The following is a 26514-nucleotide window of genomic DNA, read 5'->3' on the forward strand; positions in this document are numbered from 1 at the left end:
AGAACTTCCTAACATTTCACAGAACCCGAAGGTTCATTGCCGTATTCACAAGGGCCCTCCACCGGTCCCTATCCTGAGCCAGATCAGGCACTTCATAAAGTTCGGCCGGGATTTGCTGTTATGTGCTACAGATGCACTGAAACATGTCGCGACCCGCTCCACGCATAGCTTGTGTGCTCTATGTACTGGCAGTTCTCAGAGCCAAATTGTCTCTCCTTGGCATGTCCACTGATGTGTCCAGCAGAGTCGCCTTCTTAGTAATAAAGTGCAGGAGATTAGATGCTCCTAATGCTATGTGCCCGTTCCGTGTTCTGAGTAGATGCAGTAACCTGTAACTTGGCGGTTAATCGCTGGCTTCCCACCACGGCGAACCGGGTTCGATTCCGGGTCTGGTCAAGTGGGATTTGTAGTGGACAAAGTGGCGCTGGGGCGGTTTTTCTCCGAGTCCTTCGGTTTTCTTTGCCAATCTTCATTCCACCAAATTCTCGATCATCATAATCACCCGGGGCAGGTACAATAGGCCAATCAGTGGCCGCCGTGCCGAGTGGACCCAGTTAGACTCCACCCCCCACCCCCCCCACTGAGCGAATTTAAAACAAACGTCCCGTAACGTGAATTCTAACAAGCTAGAAATCTACGCTTTTCCTTGACCTTAAAAATTTACTGATTTCCAGCAACATGACCGATCCCCACATTTCAGTAACCAAAATAATTTAGTAAGCAATTTTAGAATAAGTGGATGGATGAAGGATGATCCACGTCCTCCTCAATCAGCAAGACCAAGGTTCAAACCACTTTTTTTTTAATCCTGTTACGTTCAATATATATTAGACGTTGGTTGAGGCACTATGTTACAAGCCGGAAGTTAGCGGGTTCGATTCCCGATGATGTGGATTTTTTTCAATTTTCCTAACCCTTCCAGCTGCACTATGACCCTGAGTTCGACTCATCCTCTAATAAAAATGAGTACTGGGAATCTTCCTTGTGGGTAAAGGGAGGCTGGCGCCTAAGGCTGACAACCTTATCACCATCTATGAGCCGATTGTCTAGAGAAAATGTGGGAGCCTCGACGTCTCACAAATCTATGGGCCTTTACGGCCTGTTACAGGGATAGCTTTAACTTTTTTAATTCCGGTATTATTTTTATCAAATCATAAATGTCGCAAATTAGAAAAAAAAACTGGTACTAATGTACATGAACTAAAATCATGTAACTTAATTCGGTTACTTTATGGTGGCTACTTCTTTTGTAATACAGATAATTCAGTACGACTCAGCTACTAAAGGTACCGGCTGTAAGGCTGTGGGCAAAAGCATTAGTTTCTCCCTGCACTAATCAGAAACCAGTTCTGGAGTCCACATAGTGTCATATCCGGTGGGTACTGAGGGTTCTTCCTCAGGAGGAGAAGCGAGTGATACTTGAAGCTCAACTGCTTCACCTGCACTAGCAGGGCAGCACCAGGACTTACAGGCTATTCCACTTTAGCCCAGATTTCAGTTGCTTCTTGAAGGCTTCTAATGGTCCATTTAAATCCATGCGGAGAGCGCTGTTTGCTAGGCAACTACGTGGCAACACGCCTCTACTACACTACAGGATCTGCGTTTTCTGCGCTGCGTGGTCCGTGCCGCAACTACGAGTATATAAGAGTCAGTTGTCTGTAGGAGATTACCCGTGTGGAGGCGGTGTCGAATACCTACACCGTGACCCTGCGAGTCGTAGGAGGCGGCGGAAAGGTAAGTCTCAAATCCGAGTAAACTGATGGGGTGGTAAATTTAGAGATATAATATTCGAGTCTCGATCTGGTTAGCTGCTACTTTTACAAGGCTTTCGTCTAATTTTTCTCTAACTCCTGACGGGAAACGGGACTGTACCTTCATATAGGTCAATACCGCCTACTTTCATGTTGTCAGTTGTATTAGTGACTATAGAAGGGCGGTGGATTGGATGATTGGATTTATTAACACCTTACAAAATCAACGCGAACTTATCAGCAATGCAACGCTATTGTAGATTTACTCAATTTACAGTTCACCGTTACACACACACTAGAATTTTTAATCTTCACTAGTCGTATGCTGGCAACGGAATAATAACAATCTCACTGTGACTATCTATATCTTCTGATCTCACACTATGTCTTCACAGGCTGACTTCTAATTCTGCTTCATCTATTAACTTTCCGTGACTGTCTCCTACAAGTCAAGGTCAAAGTCACATTGCAACTGACTGTTAGTCAGCCAGTAAGTCTTGGTGTTGAGCCCCATCTGGGGCTCGTGACCAGATATTTATTACAGTTTGACTGTTACGGTCTTGCTTTTTGTGGGGCGCCCTTTCTGAAGGGAAGACCGGTCTGTCTTTCGTATATGCTGCTGGTCCTTGTCAGGGCAGTCTTTTTTGGGTTCTAGTCCTTTGGTATTGTAACCGGTCATTACTTACCGACGTAAACTTCAAAGTTAATATTTGTTACTTAGTACCAATTTTATACTAAACGTAACTTATGCCCAGTTTTGCGTTAACTGTTCCAAGAAATCGCAATGAGCAATATGAGATAAGAGACTACTAGGTTTTTTAATCGTCGGTGTGATATGTTCACGATTACTCAGCCCACTGCCTGTTCTGATAAAAGAGGCCTCCAGAACATTCTCGATAAAAGGACGAGAGAGCAAGCTTCGGGAATGATCTGGAAACAGTGAGTTCTGGATGTAACGTCATCTCCCAGTATTTACATTAATGCTACTAGACGACCAGTCGTGTAATCAGAGAGTGGACATCAGTATCCAGGCTGGGAGACTGACTTACATCTTCTGCTGTGTCGCTACAAATAGCTGTAAATCTTAAAGCATGTTCAAGGCACAATTAACTTACAAGCAAACGCCAATTGTAACCGTGTAGTACAGTAAATAAAGAGTGTATCATTAACATCAGACTGTGACCCAAGGACTCTTCGCTAAAAATCCTCTTCGTCGGAGCAAGGCCTGTTAAACCCTGGGGAGAGAACCTCATCGCTCGACCCAAAGACATTATCCTACTTCTAACCTAAACACATCGACGTGGTTCCCAGATCACGTAACGGTGCCCAACTCAGTGACCAACAGAAACCCCCAAAAGAAGTTCTCTTACAAGTGGCTGATCTTAACACGAGCACTCGCAAGTGACTACCAACGCGAAGCATCGCCATGCCACAATAGAAGAACTCTCATAGTACTAGGATTTGAGACTTCCCTTTTCGTCGCCTTCTATGACTCGCAGGGTCACGGTGGAAGTGTGACTCTGCGAGTAATCTCCTACAGACAACTGACTCTTACGCGGCACGGATCACGCAGCGCAGAAAACACAGATCCTGTATTGCAGTAGAGGCGTCTTGCCATGCAGTTGCCTAGCAAACACTCTCGACGCGGACAACATAGAAAATACTTTCTTCTGTTGTCAGGAATCCTTGTTTATTGGCCAGTTACACAGGAATGAGTATCCTTCAAATGTTGTGAGCGCCTGCCTCGGGAACGCGTTTACCGCAATTGAAATATACGTCACAATATCTTTATGTACGGACAAATCACAGTCATCATCCCATGACATTTGATGTTGTAAAGGCGTATCCTCTACTCCTGAAGATGCGTCCTTAAGCAACCTGCTAATAGCCATTCAAGAACGAAATGGAAACGGCCATACCGACTACTTAAATCGGATAAAAATCAACTGGCTATACACAGGTAGACACTGAGGAAAAGTAAACCACGTTTTCATGAAAAAACTGAAGGTTCATGTCATGTTTTGTTAAATTGAAATTTTGTTTCTAACAAAGAGAACTTAAAGAAGGATGTAATATGTTGAAACTTACTGTTTTGCGTAACACTTTTAAAATGAATTGTGCTCCGCGAAATTAATTGGGTGCTTTCTCAAAGGAAAACTTAAAGATAATTAATATGCATTTAGTATACGAGACAAAAAAAAATCACAAAGATTAAAGTGGACATAATATATAGAGAGAAATGCAGAAGAAAGGCTACAAAAAATATATTCTTCTGATTACTTTCTACGAGAAAGAGATGTTGAGGGGTCATGTGATTATTGACGGGAGCCGAAACAGGCTTTGTAAATATATCCTCTGAAAGGAGGAATAATATACTAGCGACCACTGTCACAGGAATCAGTGCAAAGTTAAGTTAAATAAGGCTGAAACATTTGAGAAGCCCTGGGTGGCTGGTGCCGACAGAAACACCTCTATGCTGCAATGCAGTAGACAGGGGCACGCCCCCCAACAAGCGGAGCTGACAACCACAGTGAAACATAGCTCGGCTTCTTTGCTTAACATTGCCAAGCCACATAATTCACCGTACACTTTAAAGACAGCATTTGTAACATATCGAAAACTCCCCTTTGCTTCTCCCTTGAATTCCGTATTTCTTTGCTCCAGTTTTTGACTGCATACGCTCAACTTATTCAGCACGTCTACACGCTTGTGCAATTGCTCCTCCCACCATACAATTATATCCTTAAAATTGAAAACCAATTCTTAGGACAGATTAAGTTATTTCCAAGCCATAATAAAGTGCCTGACTTCAATTAAAGGAGCATATGATTTAACCCTAACACCGGTGCCGGCTATCTTACACCAGGTGTAAAGGCCAACACCGAAGTAGTAAATTGACAGATAATGATGTCGCATCCTTCCCTGTATTTACCACTCACACACTCACTCTTTCATGGAGCGGAGCCCTTCTTCAGAAGCTGCCAATTGTGCAGCTACTCAGGAGCTTCCCAGCATTTGGAACCCGAAGGTTCATTGCCGTGTTCACAAGAGCCCTCCACTGGTCCCTATCTTCAGCCAGATCAGTCCAATCCATACCATCCCATCCTATCTCTCTAAGATCCATTTCAATACTGTCCACCCACCTACGCCTTGGCCTTCCCAGTGTTCTCTTTCCTTCTGGCTTTCCCACCAAAATCCTATATGCTTTCCTCTTCTCCCTCATTTGTGCTACATACCCTGCCCACCTCACCCTCCTTGACTTGATCATTCTAATTATACTTGGAGAAGAGTACAAGTTATGAAGCTCCTCATTATGCAGTTTTCTCCAGCCTCCTGTCACTTCATTTCTTTTCGGCCCAAATATTCTCCTTAACACCCTGTTCTCAAACACCCTCAGTCTGTGTTCCTCCCTTAATGTAAGAGGCCAAGTTTCACACCCACACAGAACCACAGGCAAGTAAACTGTGTTTACCACTTTAGTATAAACTAATTTTATAAGCATTTCGCAGTTGGTACGGCATCGTTTAGAATAAATCTACAGGGAGTACCAATGTCATGAAAGTTGCCACACATTAAGTACGCGTTTCTTTATTCCAGTCGCGTGGGAAGTAAGTGAATGAGGAACGAAATTACTTTTACAGCTAAAAAGGAGGCCAGCTATGTTTTTTATTTTTCTAAATCTGACTTCATTACTTTACGCACTCACAGCACATCGCAGGCAGAATTCATTGTGTGACCTTACTTAGTTTCAAAAATGTTTTGCCTCTTCATCTCTGTGCACATTTTTAATTCACTGCCCTTTTTCATTCTCCGTCCCCTCGGAAATCTCTTTGATTTGTATATATATCCACGTGATAGAGTGACTACAGACGGGATTTATATTGGTAATTGGATTTATTGAACTCTCAAACTAACAAGTGACTACATTCTACAAATCACTAACACAGAGACCAGTGTTCTCACTCACGGTCTTCACTGCGCTTCTTAACAGCTGTTGGGAAAAGCGGACGTTCCCCTTCCTCTGGGTTCCCCAACTGCCCCCAGCCTCAGCTACCGGCTTCTCACTTCTCAGTTCCAACGCTTAAATGACTGTCTGACTGCAGACACTTTCTCGACTCAGTCTCTACTCGGAATTTATTCAGACTTTACTCGGGCTGACTGTTAAGGGCAGCTGTGCCTCGTCATATAACTTCGGCAAGGACCGCATAGAAAACATCTTCTAATAGCTCTTCTGTTGTTGCATCATGTAGCTATCGGCTAGAATCGCGTAGAGAACAACAATTCCCACTTACTCCATTGTTCGTGTTTGCAGAGTCGTTCCCTAGCAATGGCTGTCTGCTGGCTTCATAGTTTTGGCCTTGAGCAAATACGCGAAACAAGAAATTTGGAAATTGTAAAGACGTGTTGACATAAGTGTAACTCCTGTTCCCGTAAGTGTGCAAAAATGGCTGAACGCAATTAAACAACTTAGATTATGTTGCTCGTGCTACGTTTATTACACCACACTAACACAATTCTTTGTGCATTGTAAATACAATGTTATAGGTAACTTAGTCTATGCTACTACGGTGAGAACAACGATTAGACCTGCTGAGGAATATCTCAGTCGGTGCAAAGACTAGGCTGTGGGCACGACGACCGAAGAATCTGGGTTCGGTTCCTGGCAGAAGGAAGAGATTTGTCACTTCTACTGAGAGACCAGACCATTTCTGGGGCCTACCCAGCCTCCTATAGAATGGGTAGCGGGGCAACTTTCACCCGGGTTAAAGCGGCTGGGGCCTGAATCCGAGGTCAAGGATGATGAAGCGAAACCTCCACTCCTACACACGTCTTCGTGGCTTGGTGTTTACTTAATAAGAACTTGGAAAATGTTACATTTGTCTTTAATGTACTGCACAAGTATTGAAATTGCAACGGCACAAACTCACTCAAGGCATGCAGAGCCTTCAATTAACATAATCACCAGCAGAACATTTCCACAGTCACTGTGACTGTACCGTTACTCCTTCAAGATCCTGCGTCGAAACTTAAGTACAGGGATAATTTTAACTGTTACATTTTATTAACATTGTTTTGTCTGTCCCGTCCTCATCGCTGCCTGTGTGAAACGTATTCTAGCGGGGAAGAAACATAAATTACTGTGTTGGCTGACAACCTCACCGCCATCTTTGAGTCGATTGTCTGGAAAATATGAAAACCTCAAAGTCTCAACCCTATGAGCCTCCAGGGCCTGATACAGGCACCGTTTGCCTTCATACTAATTTAAACAAAATGGACAGGAGAACATTAAAGCCTAAAGAGGACAATATAAATCAGTAGTTTCGGATATTTTTACAACGCCTGTGCCTTATTTCTAGACAACCGATAGGGACCAGTGGAGGGCTCTTGTGAACACGGTGATGAACCTTCGTGTTCCATAAAATGCTGGGAAATTCTTGAGTAGCTGCAGAATTGGCGGCTCCTCAAGAAGGGCTCAATTCCATGAGTGAGTAAGTAAGTAAGTACGTAAGTTTTGGATATTACATAAGCTATAAATTTCGTGTTCCAGTCACCTAGTACACCTGTCCTCAATAGAGAGATAATTAAAAGGCTAGGGTGGAAAATTCGTGGACTGCATATAGAAGTTTAGTGTGGAAACTTCTTGGAAGTTCCCGTCGAAGACAGAACGAAATATGACATATCCTATAAAAACTGGCTCAGGATGTGCCTAATGCCTGTTTGGTGTAAGTGGTCTTCAGCTTCTAAAGTCAAAATGACACGACTAGTTAATCAGTTTTATGCGTAATTATTAATTACTGCTTATACAACTCAAACAATTCATTAGCAGGGCCTACAATGAGGGCTCGGAACCGGCCAGTTGGATACATAAACACGTAGACATGAGCCCTGATTTAGAAACCATTACTTCATTTCACTAGTTTTATTATATTTTCTAATTAATGTCTGAACGTATATGACCAGCATTAGATGTTTACTTGTTTTATCGAACTGTTTACACGCAAATGTCCCGGAGGAGTCCTTGAAACGAAATATGGATGCGACATGTATTTTAATGAGATGTGTTATACTATTATTTTGCGTATATTTTTACTAGCGTAACACACACAGAATTCAGCGTAGAGTTTCACCATTTATTACGTCAGCCTTCATACTGTTAGCTTTCTCAGCTTTCAGCAGCATTCTTTTCTAGTCTTACATGTTACAGAATGACACGTAGAGACAAACATCTAAGGCCATCTACCATGAAGAACACACATAAATAGCCAGTCTTAATTTATATTCATCATGTAATATATTTTATTTTACATGCCCATCCAAAAGGGATACGCGATAGCGTTGTTGGTTGAGGCACTATGATACAAGCAGGAAGGTAGCGGGTTCGACCCCCGATGAGGTCGTTGGATTTTTCAATCGATCTAATCCTTGTAACCACACCATGGTCTTGAGGTTGACTCAGCCTCTGAAAGAAACGAGTAGCAGGAATCTTCCTGGGTGGTAGAGGGCGGCCGGCGCTTAAGGCTGACAGCCTCATAGCCATCTGTGAATCGAATGTCTAGAAAATGTGTGAGCCTCGACGTCTCACAAACCTACGGGCCTCTGCGGCCTGTTACAAGGATGGCTTTACTTTTACTTTTTATACGCATCAAAATATTATCAATACTCACAGAATAGATGTTATACACTGACACAAATAACTGCTCTCTCGTTTGTGACCTACTGCATAACTTAATTTTATGTAACGTGGTAAAGCTCGACAACTCGTTGCTATGGTAACCCGAAATTCGTAATTTCATAGCTTTCGTCTCAACGTTTCATCATTTTTCATATATATTGAGAATGATACGCTACATATGTACGAAATTTATTAACTGGAAACCCTGGTAATAAGACATACTTGAGACCATGGAAATTTTTAAAATCATCTTGCGAAAATTGTAATATTTACTGCCGAGTTATTCCTGTTGCAACTACGTTGGATTGAAACACAGCGTAAGGCGTTCATCTGTGTTCCCATTTCTCAGATCAAATGTTATCAGTTGTCTAGAATGAAGCTCTAATTTTACCAATAAATGTGTAAACCGTAAAAATTACTGTCTTAAGAAATCATAACTATGTGCATTTAAATAAGCTGCAAAAAATGTAAGCGTAGCAAACGTTTTCTGGTTCAATCGCTCCCTCAGTGCCTCTAAAAATTAATTAGTGGATTCGAGTTTCCGCTGTTCTTTTATAAATAAAGCAAAACATCTTATCTCAAGCACAAACATGTTGCGCGCGAGTATTTTAAAGTATCTTCCCACGTTTTACAAAGGCATCAGGGCTGAAGTCATAGGGCTGTAAATAAAGGAGAATCTATATTTAAATGCGACTTTTTGCCCAGTGACAAAGTCAATTATACTGTATTGTAAATAAATATGTACTTATATATGTAGACCGCTGGAAGGAATGGCCACTTACTTATTTTCAAATATAAGAGAAGATCCCCATCTGTTGGGATATATCGCCGTGTTCAACGGACTACACAGCATTATATCACAGCAGACGGGGATCTCCACAACCATCTCTGCGGGACACTCACATCCTACAAGAGGAGTCATTTTGTGTCTGGAAGACGAATATTGTGCAGATAAATTTAATCCGCAATCTCATGCACTATATCTTTAAGATCAATTTTAATATAAACTTATTATATGCTTACGTATACAAAAGCTCTCTTCGATTTTTCAATTAAAATTCTGTATCCGTTTCCTATCTTTATCATGCATGCTATATGCCCTGCCCATCTATATATTCCTTTATTTGTTGAAGAGTACAAACTATTAATATTCTCCACATGTTTTCTGTAACTCTTAGTATCCAGATATGCTCCTCACTACCCCGATCTCAAGCACTGCCAATCTAAGTTGTTCTACCACAAAGAGAGACAAAGTTACGGGTAGAAAAACAAAATAGTAACTCTGAATTCTTCAATCCCAACAATATCATAGGGGACAATATCATAAATAATTTTGGAGAAATAATTATATGTCGTTATTGATTCAATTCAACTTTCAGAGGGTAAGGCGCAACTATGATCTTTCTCTTAATGTGGTGATGAATTTTCCAGTTTCGTTGCGGGGAATTACTCTATCACTAACGACTATCGGGTTCTGGAAGAAAACCTTGGTTTAAATACGTGAAAATATAACTGTCTTGTTCCTATCATTTATCCAACTTTTAACCATTTTTTACAGTGCAACGAAAAAGCTTCTCTTTTCAGCTCTGTTAAACCCTTTTGGCTCTGTTCGTGAAGCCAGGAAACGATTAATATAAGCTGGAAGAAATGTGCTGGGAATTGGAATAGTGGAACCTTGGTTATTTTTCCGGAATATATATGACCAATGAAATGCTTTAAGATATTTCCATCACAGCATCACGCTTCTCCGAAAGTTTCGTATAATATAATTACGTAATTAGGATCTGCCTGTTATTTCTTACTGTGAAGTCACGATTATACGGAAATAATTTTACGAAATTATTCTTCCGTTTCCAACTATTATGACTGCAGTATTTAAAAGTCTGCCAAAGCATTTTGGCAGCTTCTCTCTTCAGTATGACAACTAGTAACCCCTTGCGCGTCTGAGTAATGTGTTGCCTGCCATCTCCAGTTCCTGCAAGGGTCTCCACCCCTCTTCCTCTCCCTTTGCAGATGCCTGTTAGCTAACAGCGGCCGTCTGTTGACCTGCATGTATTCATAATGCATATTGTCCACACTGAGCGTGAAATATCTCAGCGGTGTGCCGCTTTAACAATCACTCAGAGGGGATTTTAAGCCCTCTTACAAATTTTGCACAAGAAATTAGATTTAGCTAATCCAGGGGTGCCCAAAAGTTTCTTCGGACAATGCTAACCTCGCCAAAAGATTCCTTGTCTTTCTTTCTTAGGTTATTTAACGACGCTGTCAGTATTGAGGCTATAAAGCGTCGATGATAGGCTTATTAATGAATATAGTGGAATAAGGATTGGAGAGGAAACCGCCGTAATTGGATAAAACTTGTTCTAGTGCAATTTTATCCAGCACAAATCCCAAATGACCTGACATAGGATTGAACAAGAGCCTCAGGAACGGGAAGCCGACGACTAACTGCCTGAGTCATAGTACTGTTGTGTTTCATTGTCCCTGTGATTAAAAACTATGAGTTAAAAGACATACTTGGGAACGGAGGTAGAACTCTATGTATTCTTAGCCTCGGCACGAATACATAAGAGTGGTTATCTTACGCTACGGCCGATCTCCTGGAGGAATAGTCTACGAAAATCTTTCTCAAGCGCTGGGAAGCGTCCTACTGTGGGACTGTTGCACTGAAATGCACATAATTGTAAAAAGATATTCTTGGACTAGTGGTGTTTTGAGTTTACTGTCATGGAACTACGGCTTCGGAGGAGCGGCATATTAGCTGGTGGAACGAAAGGTGCAAAAGTTCCACAAATATTGGTCTGTGAAATCCGCTATATATAAAGGTGTGCCCAAAGTTTGTCTCAACCTGCTGGTAAGAAGAAAATTATTTGCTTCTGCCAGTAACCGAACGCCGGTCGCCCAGCTGTAACCAGTCACTTCACTGACTGTCCCATCCCGGCTCACTGTGGGTGAGTTTTAAGTTGGTTAAACAAAGATGCGAATAACGGTCCCATTATTTATACTGATTTATCGTACTTAATGTTAATTTCTCCATATGTTGCATAATATCTACGGCGTCATTCCAGAAGTTTAATATTCCATGATCTAAACAAATACACCACTAAAAACACAGCCCATGTCTCTACTACCATGAAACAAATATACGAGGAATTCCTGGAGTCCGTAACTAGAGCCATTTTACTAAAAAATAAAAGCTTTATAATGTGGTATTAATTTTCGAAATAATTAGAAATATTATGTTGTCACGTGAAGATGTGACTTATAAGACAGGTTTGGATCGGATTATTATATTTATTGTACTTCATACATTCGCAGATTTCTGGACTACAGGTAATACAGCGCTGTCAATATTCTACACACTTTGCTTTAAGAAGAAAGTAGTCTTAGTCACCGCCGTGAAAAACTCAAATCATACATCTTTATTTTTATCCGTCATCGCAGTAGATAGTATGGACACACCATACATTCACCGTTTCTAAATATATGTCAGCTAATTAACCCATCAGAATACTAGCAGACGAATATAAATGATTGCAGGAAACTCAAATACCTGATAATGGCCGAATGAGCCGAAATATATTGTGACCTGCCTAACCGTTGCTGGGCAACGGGAGATGGAACGAATTACTACGAAGACAGACCCTTGAAAAACGGTCGGTTCCCAAGTTACGCAACAGTGGAAACGAGGTTACGCAACAGTAAGGAAAGCTCTGTTTGTCCGTGCCGAGCCGAGCCAAAGCACGCTGGTTGCTACGCAGCAATAAACAACTCTTGGCAGCGTTGCCCAGCAACGCCTGTAAACACGGCGTCACGCAACAGGGGAGCCCGTGCAGCGACTTGCTAGGCAGTTGGTAAACTCGGCGTTTACGCAACGGTGAAAGCTTTCACGTGCCGGTCACGGTATCCGAGCGGTCTAAGGCATGCACTGTCTTCGCTCGCTCGGAAGCCGGGACCGTGGGTTCGAATCCCACTCAGGCATGGATGTTTGTGTGCTTTTTTCTGTGTTTGTCTACAGGTAGAGGCCTTGCGACGAGCTGATCACTCACCCAAGGAGTCCTACCGAATGTGTAAGATCTAGTAAACCGAAGTGAAACGGAGAGTTTCATGGAGGTAGGTCTAGGCCCAAATTGGGGCTGTAGCGCCACAGAAAAAAAAAAGCTATCACGTAACTGTTTTCTGTGTTGTCAGTGTGGAAGCTACATAACAGGAGTATTTGTCAGTGAGAGAGAGTAACCAGTCAGTTGCAGTCTAGCATTCGCCGGATTGAGTTGAAGTCCACTGTTATTGAGTTGTATGGCGTGAATGGCAGTGACTTCAGCAGGAGAAGTAATTGTGATACTGCAGGTGGCATTAATTGTGAAACTGTGAATTGTATAAGTGTAAGAGCTAGTGTTCAATAAATTCGCTACATTCAAGATGGCGTGAAGTTACTTGTCGCGTGACCTACCCAACACGTGACAATATTCTAAGAAACGACGAATGAATGTGTTCACACTACCTATTGCGGTGATGGAACAAAATAAAGAAATTCCCAAATAATATTCATTTAACTTACCTTATTTGCGTAGCAGTTGATCACTACTTTCACATTACCATCTGATTTGTGAGAAGAGGACATGAAAGATGTTATTCCAATGCTAGTATTTCTTGTTGATTAATGTGTCTTACATCTACGAATGTCAGTTGAAAGCTAAATGGAAATCCATCCATTATTATCCGACTCAAGGGACAAAAGTACAAGCGACGGCGCTGCAAACGTTTCCATGTTGTATGCATTATTTCACCGAACAGTGAAGGATCGACCGGAATCTTGCGCGAATATCTGACAGCTTCGTCTGAATTGTTCTGTCTTCTGTGACATGACGTCATGCAGTTCTTTGAAAGTCAGCTGAAGTTGCTGAGGTACACATCGGCTCTCTTGATGGCCGAGTAAGCCATGCAAGAAACCAGTATGAAACATGCGATAAGCACAGCAAAAGTTTGCTGCCTGCTTCATGCTGATTTCGACTGTCTTATGTTTTGAGCCTGAAGATAGAGGATATATGTTCCACAGAAACACCGACTGACTTTTACAGGAATACAAGGCTTTAGAACCCTTCGAACATCTTCAGATCGGAAAGCCTAACTCCTAACAGTGCTCTCATTAGCTCTAATTATACGAGTGACATGAACTAACTTCATCAAATGAATCAAGAAATGTGTTTTTAATTTCACCGAAGAAGTTAGCTTGGCACGTAAACTTACTATTCAACAACGTCGCATTAACTAAATAATTTATTAAGCATAGAATGAATTGAGAGAAAGTCTTCTTTAAGTTTATTATTTCTTTATCCGCTGCTTAGATATTGCCTCCTTTCTTACGGGCGTGAAACTTATCCGTCATCATAAGGCAGTCTTTCCTAAAGTTTTATTTTCTGACTCCACCACTGGCACAAGAAAAATATTTCGCGCTCCATACAAAGATTCTGATTAATCACCAGAGACTACGATGGGGAGAGGTCACTCTAGTATTTTTGAAAGTGAAAAGATTAATTCTCGCGACATTTGATCTTCGATTTTCGTCATGCTCCCTCCCGAAGTAATCATGCTACCTTTGGCTATGATATACTTCGAAAATAATAGGGTGTAACAGTGACTAACAGAATTTACTCAGTGGGAAGGAAGGATCAGAAAATACTCGGAAATCCCTGTAGAACCAACCAGTGCTGAACCGGTTGCGCCCAAAGTATCAACATCACTGCCCTAGTGTCATTTTTTCAACCACAGGTCCCATATGATTTGACTGGGTTCGAACACGGACCGCAGCGATGGGAAGCCGACGATTACATGCCTGAGCTATAGCACGATCGTGGCTAACTGTTCCTGCCATTAAAAACAATGATTTGATGACATATTAAGGAATGGAGATAGACCTCCGTATATTCTTACCCTCGGCACGCAATAGGTGTAAGCTTCGGCCGCTTGACCTCGGAGAAATAGTTTACGTGAGTGTTTCTCAAGCGATTGGACGCGTCCCACTGTGGGAATTGGTCGGCTGGGTGGATCGTTAGGTCAACAAAATAGGAATTTTAATTAGTTATTAATATACTAAGGAGCAGATAATTTTAAAAAGCAGCTCGTAATTCACTACAGAATTAGTTTGGTCCAGTATATTCATATAACTTTCAATCGTCTTTCATAATCCACGGATACACTCTCTCACAGCTGCACAAATTACGTCCTATGGCGTTGGGTTTTGCTTATGAACTCAGACCACAGTACGATTCAATACTCAGAGCTGTAACGAGTGCATTTTGCATTTCTTTTTACCTGTTCAATTTCAGTTGCCAAGAATCGAGCGAATATCCGTTACTGTGTAACGGTATGAGCTTCATAAAAAGTAACACGTGCAGTAATTAAACTCCAAATCTGAATCATCTTAAGATATCTGAACGCATAATTACTGCTAACCCTTATTTTTGTGAATCTTATAAGATAAATAAATATATCCAGAACCTTATCAGTTGGTAGTTATGTTCTGGAACATCCCCTTAATTTTTACTCTCATCAGTTTCAATATTTCGCGCACCACTTCGGTACGTGCAACCCAGTTTGCGTACCACCGTGATAATGTAAAGAAGTTCATTCAGGCTGTCTGAGAACGAACCGCTTCGTACTTACGAGAGAGGAAACAAGAGGAGATTGCAGAACATCTCGCAATTAGGAGCTACATAATTTGCATTCGTCACAGAATATTATTATGATGGCGAAATAAAAGAGAATGAGATGGGCGAGGAATGCAGCACAAATGAAAAACCTGATTAATATACAAAAATGTTAATTCGACAGCTTAAAGAATTTGTTCAACTTTGTAAACACTGAGTTAAATGGGAAGCTGATATTAAAAAGAATCTTAAATAAATAGGGCGTGAGGATGTAGACTTCTTTAAGCTGACTCAGGATAAAGACAACTGTCTTCATTTTTGGGATACAGCAGTAAACTCCATTTTCCCATAAAAGTGGGAATTACTTGCCCACATGATTGACTATCAGCTTCGCAAGAGCTACATTGTGTTACGGATATGCTTATACTAAGCCCACGGGAATAAAACCCGTGCATAGTGAGAACGGCAGCTCCAGAGAGCTTTCCTCTCCAGGCCAGCTAGCCCAAAGCAATTGTCCCTCCTCATTCACACATTTATGTCTTTCATGCAACACAAACACGTCGCAATTAAATGTGGTTTTAATCACATTTTAAAATAAAGGAGTGACCTTTCACAGTCTACAAAGGCTAAATAGCTTGCAATTAAAATGGTTTTAATGGCATTTTAAAACAATGGACAGACAGTTCACAGTCTACAAGGACGAAATATTTTTAATTAAACGTAGTTTCAATGACATTTTAAAATAAAGGACAGACAGTTCACAGTCTACAAGGACGAAACATGTTGCAATTAAATGTGGTCTTAATGTCATTTGGAAAAAAAAAGGGGAGACCCTTCACAGTCTACAAGGCCGAAACATGTTGCAATTAAATGTGGTTTTAATGTCATTTGGAAAAAAAAAAGGAGAGACCCTTCACAGTTTACAAGGCCGAAACACGTTTCAATCGAATGTGGTTTTAACGACATTTTAAAATAAAGGAGAGACCGTTCACAGTCTACAAGGACTGACTATGTTGCAATTAAATGTGATTTTAATAGTATTTAAAATGAAGGACGGACAGTTCATAGTCTACAGAGACGAAATATTTGTAATTAATTGTGGTCTTAATGACATTTTAAAATAAAGAAGAGGCCTTACATAGTCTACAAGGCGGAAACATATTGCAATTAAATGTGGTTTTAATGACATTTCAAATTAATGGAGAGACCGTTCAGTCTACAAGGTCAAATCATTTGTAATTAAACGTAGTTTCAATGACATTTTAAAATAAAGGACAGACAGTTCACAATCTACAAGGATGAAACATATTGCAATTAATTGTGTTCTTAATGACATTTTAAAATAAAGAACAATCCTTTCACAGTCTACAAGGCCGAAACATGTTACTGATTTACTTGTCTCGAATCTGAGACAGTAAAATATTGTCGCGAATCCCCTCGGGACTCGGACCCAAGAATGACTGCATTGGCGAGGGCCAGCCTCAGTTGTAAACGACAAGCCCGTCCTCTCGACAGAGAGAGCGTCCCATATCATCAAACCCGTAACTATCTGACAGTAATAAAAATTTGATCGTTAGCCCAAGTTGTGTGCTATATTCCAAGGAACACTGCCCGACTGACCGTCAGTCGTAGCATAAGACTCGACTCAACTCAACTAAACTAGACTCGAGAGGGGCTGCCCAGTGATCGAGGTTAGCTCTTTCTAAGGGACCCAACTAAGTAAGTGTCTTCCCCCTCACCTGAAAACGGAAACAGATCCGGTTTCCGAAACGTCGTGTTTTTTTTTTTTGGTCTCTAGAATAACGGACGATGGGAAAGTCCATAATCCCAGTAATTCTGAGTCTTACACACCATCGTCAGAACTCTGTATTATCTTATTAACTGCTTATTTGTGTTCTGTCATTGTGTTGCATTTGTTTCCTGAGCTTTCACAGTTAAAGCGTAAAGAGTTTCATAAAATGTAATTCTACCTACAATCACTATAATTAAAGTTCCTGCGATTATAGAAATGACAAATTAAGATCGATGTATTTCTCACATCTCAATACAAATAACTGTGAATTTCCATTTATGCCTCTATTGTTATTATAGTCCCCTAATGTTCACAACGTCGCCGGTCTTTATATAATTATCTTTATAAGTCTCTTTTGATATTACATATTCGCCATCAAGGAATAATTTCGTTTGTTACTTGGGTACGATCTCTTGAAGCTTAGTATTTAGCGTACGGCAGGGACTTGTCATCTTTTGTTTCAGTGACATCCTAGACAACTGAATGGCACGAGTACAAACCCACATCAGATCTTGCGTAATTGAAATGAAAAGTGTGACAAATGTTTCTAAACTTTCATCAAACAAACAGACGTGTAACAACATTGCGTATGTATGTCGACGTCATGTACGTGTGGGCGTACGTATGTATGAGAAGAATTACTTATTGATTTTACTTCCGTTAGGTGTACATGTACAACGTGAGGGGCACTGAGTCGGACACTCCCCTTCTATCTGCACGGTTAGAATGTCTGCATCTATTGATCCATTCACAGAAAACCCTTGTCATTATAAACACGTCACTGTAAAAGTATAATGTTTGGGGGCGGTGTTCGAAGCACATTATTGGCACAGAAAATGCTGTCTTAGAAACATAATAAGGGGATTAGTAACATCTCTAACTTTGACTTCATATTGTGACGTATGGACCCATTACTAGGCAACGACTTGATAAACATTCCCGCGGAAGCGTAGGCGCACAAAAATAGGACTCAACTACTAGGTAATGGATCAGTATACAAGTCTTCTCAAGAACAGAGATGCGGTGTTTTCTCTGTGGTCCGTGCCGAGGTGTTATAGAGGAACAAAGAAAGTCGTTTGAGAAATTTATTGAGAACTGGGTGGAGTTCTGGAGATGGCAGTCGAAAGTGACTGAGAAGAAATAGCAAAAAATGAATTAGACTGTGAAGAGAACACTTCATATGTGACTTTAAGTAACAGTACGACTGATACAAATCCGTTGCCAGGATACGACTAGTGAAGGCCGAGAAACCTAGCGCGTGTGTAACGATGAAATATAAAGTGCGCAGATAAGCGATAGCACTGTATTTCCTGTAGTCCCGAGTTGCGAATATATAAGGTACAATAAATCCAATCACCCAATCCAAAACCCCGTCTATAGTCACCCATACACCTGAAGAAATTTGTATTCTTCATTAAAAAGAAGCGGAGATAGCTCAGTAAGTATAGCTACTATACTACGAACCGGACGACCGGAGAATCGGTGTCAGATTTCCGGTAGGGAAATAGATTTCTTTCTTTCCCACAGCGTCCAGAAGGGCTCTGGCTTCAGCCCATCATCCTATCCGGTGGGCTACAAGGGGATTATTCTCTGGGGGTAGGAGGAGGCGGTCAGGATGTGAAGCTGATTATTCACCTAAATCCGGTTCACAGATTAGGAATGCGTAAAGCTGGCCCTCAATTACCCATACGTCTTCATGACGTAAATCTACATTTTACCTTTTACTTTCAACGTCAGTAATTACTTCTCTTGACCTGCTGCAGGTCTAAGTAAACGAACTGCACACACACTTAACTGCAGAGGCCTTCCTCCTCCACTCCTCCTCCTCATCGTCATCATAGTCATCATTGCCTGCAAGGTTTGAATTTGTTGGCCCATTCCGTACTCAAATATGAAGCTATCTAGCCACCTTCTTCTTCGTTCTCCTAGATAACATCTTCCTATCGGTTAATAATAATATAAAAGTTGTTTGCGAGCTCATTCTGACGACATCCTCTGAAGGTGTTTCAATCAGCCTTTCTCCCTTTCATGTGTATCTCCTCTGCTTCCTCATTCCTCGTTGTGACCTTGTTTCGCATCTCCTTTCCTTGCCCTATCCATTATAACCTGCGACATAGCGTAGACATCTCATCTCTGCTGCTTCAAGTCTTTCAGCCTTTTTTCACCGTTCTCCTGAGATTCAACATTTTAATGTTATACATCAGGCACGGCACTGCCGTGACTTTGTAGAATTTTAGCTGCTATCTGTCTTTGCTTTGAATCGGTATAGCGGCTGGCTACGCACTGGACGACTGAGGGGTCCGAGTTCGAATCCTGACAAGGGCAAAAATGTTCTCTTCTCCGCGTCTTCCAGGCTGGCTCTGGGGCCACCCAGCCTCCTACACAATGGTTACCGGAGGCTATTTCCGTGGGTAAATCGGCCGGGGAGTGAAACTGACCACTCGCCTCCAACTAGTGCCGAGTTGAAGAAAATATGGATCTATACATCCACTCCCCATGCGTCTTCATGGCGTACTCTTTATTCATTAAGCACAGAGACAGTATTATCTTCCTTTGTTTTGCGTCCCAAAGATCGACGTCTAAGTTCCTTATTCTTTTCTCTGCACTTGAATATTTATTTCTTCACCTTCATTTTTTCGAATGACATCAGTCTGCTTGTGTATTAGGATATAGCCGCTTATCCATTACTCCATTTAGATATGCTTAAGCCTTATCCTATATTTTCCATTATTTGTATATGTAATGATCTCATTCAAATGCGCGAACGTGAATTAGAATGAAAAGCTGTGTCAGGATTTAGTTTTGGGCAGCATTTTGAAGGAAATGCTTTAAAATCCCTTATTTTTATTTCCTTTCTTTTCAGGATGGTGTGCGGAATTGGACTTCTCCTGGTGGTGCTTTTCATAAGCCTACCACAGTGGTGCTGGGGTGGACTCTGCCCCCGAGAATGCTCATGTTTCCTGGACAGCAGAGGCCGTCGCCAGGTCACGTGCTCACGAGGAGGCCTGATACATCCAATTCCTATACACTCCATGGACCAACAAGTTGAAGTGATACTAATAACAGCGCCTGCTGATAATCCGAATTTTCTCACAATTGGTCCAATTTTCCAGCAGTTCAGCAGGCTAGAAGAGTTACACATAGTGCGGTCAAACATACCTGCCATTGGTAGACATTCATTCTGGGGAGTGCCAACACTTCAGAAGCTGAACCTCACGCAGAATAACATTTCTCACGTTCTGGACTATAATTTCCGTGGCCTTGCGAATCTCCTGGAGTTGCATCTAGATGACAATCGGATCGAGTCCATGCCAAGTGGCACGTTCAGATATCTGCACGAACTCAGAGTTTTGTCTCTAGCCCGCAACAGGATCACAGAACTTGTTCCCAGACTATTTCTGATGCTTGGCAAGTTGCATCAGTTGGATCTCAGCGGAAACAGGCTTATGGAGCTAAACCCGGAGGTCTTCAAAGATGTTCAGGTGAGTTACATTGGTATGTTGAACCGAAATGAGTCTAGAGATTATCAAGACACTGATGTTTCAGACTTTGGTCTTCTGGACTGTCACCGTATAGTCTTGTAGGTTGATATTGACATTTCGGAGGAACATTTTGCCTCAGTCTTCCGATTGGGCTCCATCTCCTCTATCCCTTATCGTCGGTCGGAGTGACCGCATTCATTAGAATCTGCCATTTTTATTCTACAAATTTCAACCCTGAAGACGGAAGTAGCAATGTGTCTCCGAAACATACGTGTCTGTCTATAAGATTATATAGTATCACAGTCGATAAAATCACAATACGTATGATGTACTGGAGTTTCCATTCTACGCATATAACACTCAGTTTTATCCATTATGGCAAAAGGTAATAGGTCAAGTTGTCACTGCACATAATTAAGCTTTACGACATAATGGTGTTGTATAAGGAGTGGATACATAGATCCACATTTCTTGAACTCGGCACTAGTTGGAGGTAAGTGGAGAGCTTCACGCCTCGGCCGCTTTACCCCTGAGGAAAGAGCCCTCGGTACCCATTGGATAGGAGGTTGGTTGGACCACCTAGACGCCGTGGAGAAGAGAAAAAATTTGCCCCACCGAGACTCGATCTCCGACTCCTTCGTCCTCTAGCCCGTAGCCAGTCGCTATACCGACTGAGCTATCCCGGCTTCCAGTTTTATCCATTAAATGCAAAAACTTGGCAAACAGCTAGTCTTCCTTCGTCTTTCTTGGATTATTATAATTGATAAGATTACACAGCGCAAATGATAGAATATTGTTGATGATAGTGAATTCGGAAAAAAAATATTAGGGGAGTGATTATGGCCTAATAAGTTATTATTCCGTTATTTAGTTGGAGGGACTGAAGAGAACCATGAAATACCTTAATTCAGAGAGTCGGTCTCCATACGGAGATCTGAACCCAAGACTTCCCGAGTGCGAAGCAGGAATCTTAGACCATGACGTTCGGTATTTTTCTACTTGGTGTAAGATTTGAGAAATCCGAATTTATAAATGAGTTCTCTACCGAAAATTGTAATTGCATCATTTAATAATATTACTATCAGTCTTTGGCTAAACTGTTTATTTCGAACTGTGAAATAAGTTATTAACTAGTTCGATAGTTCTACGTTATAACAGTACCTATTACGGGTCAGGAAGTTCACGTAATTTCAATTCATTCATTCATGGAGCTGAGCCATTCTTGAGAAGCCGCCAATTGTGCAGTTACACAGGATTTTCGCAGCATTTTATGGAACCCGAAGGTGCATTACGGTGTTACAAGAGCCTTCCACTGGTCCCTATCCTGAGCCAGATCAATCCAGTTCATACCATCCCATCCTATCTCTCTTAAGATCCATTTTAATATTGACCACGCACCTACATCTTCGTCTCCCCAGTGGTCTTCCTTCTGGCTTTCCCACCAATATCCTACATGCATTCCTCTTCTCCGTCATTTGTGCTACATACCCTGCCAATCTCATCCTCCTTGACCTAATCATTCTAATTATACTACTTAAGTACAATAATAAATAAAAATACGATTCCACTAGCAAAAAATTCGGACAATTCAGTAAATTTTAAGAGTAATAAAATATAAATACTTATTCTCGTCACTTTTGAGTATGGAATTTAAATTTCGCAATGGATATATTTGGATTTATATATCCAGTCCCCGATACGCCCTAAGTAGCTAAGCATAGGGATAACTTTACCCCTTTTACCTTATATTTGACTTGAAATGTCGGCATCTACTTCGAACAGTATTTTATATAATGGTTCACATACCTAATGAAATCTTCATTTGTTTAAGAGGCCTACAATTCATGTAATTCATGTATTAATTCAGTTCCCCCTCAGGAAACACACTGAGTCTCTGTTACAAACATCAGCATATCAATTATATTTCGGGAAATAATCACTATAAAATTTAAGTTTCTCACTGAAGTGAATTGTGAGGTGCTCAACCATAATATGAGTCAACTCACTCAGTAAAACGTCAGGCAATATGGTTAGTTTCCAAGATGGGGAAGGGGGGATTTCCCTTCATCAAGTCACCCACTCAGCCCGTTGCAAATGGCTATTGGAGGATATATTCTCTTGGGTAAAGCAGCCATAGCGTGAAGTTCACTACTCACTTCCTTCTAGCCTCCACAGGTTTCCATGGCGTTGTACGTACTAACAAGAAATAATTTTATCTCGACTCCATTATTGTGCTGTAAAACAGGCTACGGCTTCGAACTACTACTCTTTAACTCTTAGCGAAAGAGAAATGGTGAACATAATCAATAGCGTAGGATTTGAGGTTCTCATAGATACGGTTATGAAGAGTTCTATCTTCCGGGGTACAACGCCGTGCAGTCTGTTGAAACTCAACGGACGTTTCGGAGGAACATTTTGTCTCCATATTCAGTTTCGAAAAATAAACCGTTGAAGAAACCAGGGTGCAAGAAGGTAGCAAGCATAACTCTGAAGATGGATGCGATATGTTCTTCCGAAATGGCAATTGACTGTCAACGGACTACACGGCGTTATAATCCAGAAGACAGCACTCTTCATAAAAGGTAAAGAAGTTGTCCATATGCTTAACTAATTAAGCACTACCCCGTGAAGACGTTTGGGGTGTTGTATGTGTAGGTACATATTTTCTTGACTTCTGCACTAGTTCGAGGTGAGTGGTCAGCTTCACACCCCGGCCTCTTTACCCCCGGAAAGAGTCCATTGCATAGGAGGTTGGATGGACCCCAGATCTTGTCTGGAATACATGGAGAAGTTAAGATTCTTGACCCTACCGGGACTCGAACTCCTACTTCTAGGTCGTCCAGCTCGCAGCCAATCGCTATACCGACTACGCTACCACGTCTCCTTACCCTTCAGAAATAACAAGTATTTACGTAGCAGTGAAATGTCTTTATGACCTGCCGAAATTGCTGAGTTGGTATGAGGTCTGACTCTGTTCTACAAAAAATAACCTATATTAAATGTTGTTATCTTGCTCTGCAGGAGCTGCGAGTGTTTCGATGTCGAGGCTGTGGTCTCTCCAACATCAATACTCTTATCTACCGCCTGCTGCCGGACCTGCTCTACCTCGACCTGGGTGACAACGAGTTCAAATATGTTACATCAGATGAGTTCCGGTATCTGAGGAACCTGCAGCTTCTCATGTTGGACGGAAATCAACTGTCTGTTGTGCTGGAACGGACATTCGGTAACAATGGGGCTAGCGGCGGACAGATCGACCTACAGACACTTTCTCTTGCTCGAAATCGTCTTGCTAAAGTCACCGCAACAGCATTTGCAAATCTTACCACTCTACAAGAGTTGGACTTAAGTTACAACAAGCTGGACCGCTTGGAAACCGCTACTTTTATTCCTCTAACTGAGTCGCTTCGTCGGTTGAAACTCAGTGGCAATTCAGTTCCTCTGTCAGAGGTAAAATACGTACTACAGGTCATTCAGAAACTCCGTGATCTTTCTTTAGCAGACATGGGAATCACTAATCTCCCACTGGGGCTTTTCGTGTACCACGAACACCTACGATACCTCAATTTGTCCGGCAACAACATTGCGCACTTCCCGGCACAGATACTATCTCCGGTTCAGAAGTTACAAGAAATTGACCTCTCGAGAAATAGATTTCGTGGTTTGGACGAGAGACTGATATTGAGATTAGACGCTATAAAGACTATACATCTACAAGGAAACCCATGGATATGCGACCTCTGCCACATGGCATACATGTTGAATTATATGAACAAGACCACCGTCGGTGTCGCCATGAGAGAGCTGACATGTGCTTCGCCGTACACATTGGAAGGAAGATTACTTGGCTCTCTGTCCAGATCCTCATTATCGTGGTGCACGAGTAGTGATGGCGGTTTGGGCTACATGGAAAGTGGTGGAGGTATCGTGTCGACCAACTTCCTAGCAGAACACTCGCGGTTAGGCCTCCTCGCGGCAGGCGCTGCTCTCCTCTTGGTACTTCTGACGGGGGCAGCGCTCTTAGCAGGTATCGCATATTCTCGTCACCACGCAGCCCACTATTACACACACGAAGAACAGAGAGGACCTGAACATGAGGCCATCTTCGAGAATCCAGCCGCCATCCTTGATGAGAACGGAGATATTAAATACAAGATTGTGCCCTTGGATATAACGAAACCACCTCCGAGAAAGAAGAAGGTGTCTATTTCTACTATTGATGGGATCACGAAAGATACGGAACTGCATTCATTGACTAATGGGACCTGAGTAGTGCGCTTCAGTGACACAGTGGAAACTCATTGCTAGTATTTCGCACAAACTAACGTCCCCCACGAGGGGCGCCACCTACTTACGGCATGAGTGAGTGTCACTGAAGTGAACCACGTACATACGAAATACTTACATCAAACACTGTGAGACATTCGGTCATTTTGTTGTTCGACCTCAGTGCTACTGTGCGAATTTTAAGGAAAGAACCCCCATTCTCGATTGATTTCCATCTGTTTTCTTTCTGAGACGATTCGTCAAGTGTTTCCATATACTCACTTCCATCACTGGATCTTAACAGACAGTAAAGGTCCACGTAATATACTCGTACAGTGATATCAGAGGCCTGTGTGGAATTGATTTTCGATATGACAAGCAACTCTGCTGAAGCTACAGGCAGGGAATTTCGCGAGTGCAAAGTGACATGCACCTTGTACCAGTGGAGTAAGGTGAAGAGGACCTGGCTGGAGGGAGGAACCCTTTTCGCCCTCTTATTTTTAAGAGAATTCTTATTATTGCAGGAGTGACTCTTATTTCCACCCTTTGGTTTAATTAACGATCTTTTCTCCCTTCCTCAAGTCATGGTGCCACTGAGGGTGCAATGGTGTCAGAAGTGTACTGAGCTTCCAAACACAAAATTGTTAAGAAGATAAACCTCAGAAGCTTTATTTTATTGAAGAGTTTTTATATATAAAGGTTCCGACATAGACACTGTGAGTGCAAGGAATGATTAACTATGTAACAAAAAGTACATACAATGTACATAAGCTATATAATCGATTTGAATACTCATTCTATATTTTATTCTGCCATATTTATAGTTGTGCTGCACACTACGAAAAGGACAGGATAATGTGAAATGTGCTGAAGGCAGACAGTGTAAATAGTAAAGAATATCTTTTATATAGAAATAGAATTTGATTAATTATTTAGCATACAGTTTCCGTGAGGAAAATGAAGTGTTTTCAACCCAGAAAATTCTATTTTTAATCTCTTTTAAAGATCAAAGAAAACATGTTTTGTTAATTGTCCAAGTTGCCATGAACGGTTTGGTTAAAGCTAGAAAGACAACTAACAGGCGTAACTAAATATTATGTCCCAAAATTCTCAGTGCATATCATGTGATGAGAGCGAATTTGCTATTCCAAATCCAAGCGTGCCATTTTCTGTGTGATTTTTCTTATGGGACCACGCTTATCATTCCGCTATAAACTTTTGCGAGATCACAGGGGGACAGTTACAGTTGATTATGATTTTGTAAATGTTTTGCGAGTAATTTACATTTCTCGTAATGGTATCTAATGCCTACATAACTAGCTGATAACACAACAGATATTTTAATGGACCTAAAGTGCATATGGTTCCTTTCCAGTGTAAAATTACTCCGACAGAGAATTAAAATACAATAAAATAATTTTTTTAAAAGTTCAGAAATCATAGTCGTTAATTTTGATTTACTGTTTTCACCCCCTAACTCTTTGTATTCTGAGGAGGGCTCAAATATTTTATTCTATTAGAGTCTGATTCGTCTGTGGTACTGACTCCTGCATTGCCCTATGTTATAAGTTCATGCCCTGCTCTATATTTGTACTGAATTATTTCCTAAGCCTAATAAACATAACGGGACATATATCTACTACTACTGAGCAAGATTGAAATTTGTTTACCTGAACCTTGAACACAGAAGATGATGACAGTAGACAGTGTGCAAAGTGCCTTTCGTTCTTGCATGCCGTCCTTTCCTGTCTACGTGTAATTTCATGTAGCGGAGTGTAATTCATGCAGTTACGAAACGCATAACAGTGTCATATCATTAATCTGGAGAATATTCCGGCGTGACATATGTAATCTTATGTAATATTATTCATCCCCACGTCCAAACCCCGACCTGGTGTACCAG

At 41.4% G+C, this 26514-nt stretch overlaps 1 protein-coding gene across 1 annotated transcript in view; it reads left to right on the forward strand.

The window, feature by feature from the left end:
* Positions 1-26232, forward strand: part of LOC111870640 (carboxypeptidase N subunit 2) — a 364124-nt gene extending 337892 nt beyond the window's left edge. Inside the window, exons 5-6 of the mRNA XM_023863101.2 lie at positions 19727-20345; positions 23367-26232. Of these exons, the coding sequence (XP_023718869.1) occupies positions 19728-20345; positions 23367-24614 (1866 nt within the window). The 5' untranslated portion in view covers position 19727 and the 3' untranslated portion in view covers positions 24615-26232. The remainder of the gene's footprint in view (positions 1-19726; positions 20346-23366) is intronic.
* Positions 26233-26514: the final 282 nt, after the last annotated feature.

Source organism: Cryptotermes secundus, unplaced genomic scaffold (genome assembly GCF_002891405.2).
Source record: "Cryptotermes secundus unplaced genomic scaffold, Csec_1.0 scaffold558, whole genome shotgun sequence".
NCBI lineage: Eukaryota > Metazoa > Arthropoda > Insecta > Blattodea > Kalotermitidae > Cryptotermes > Cryptotermes secundus.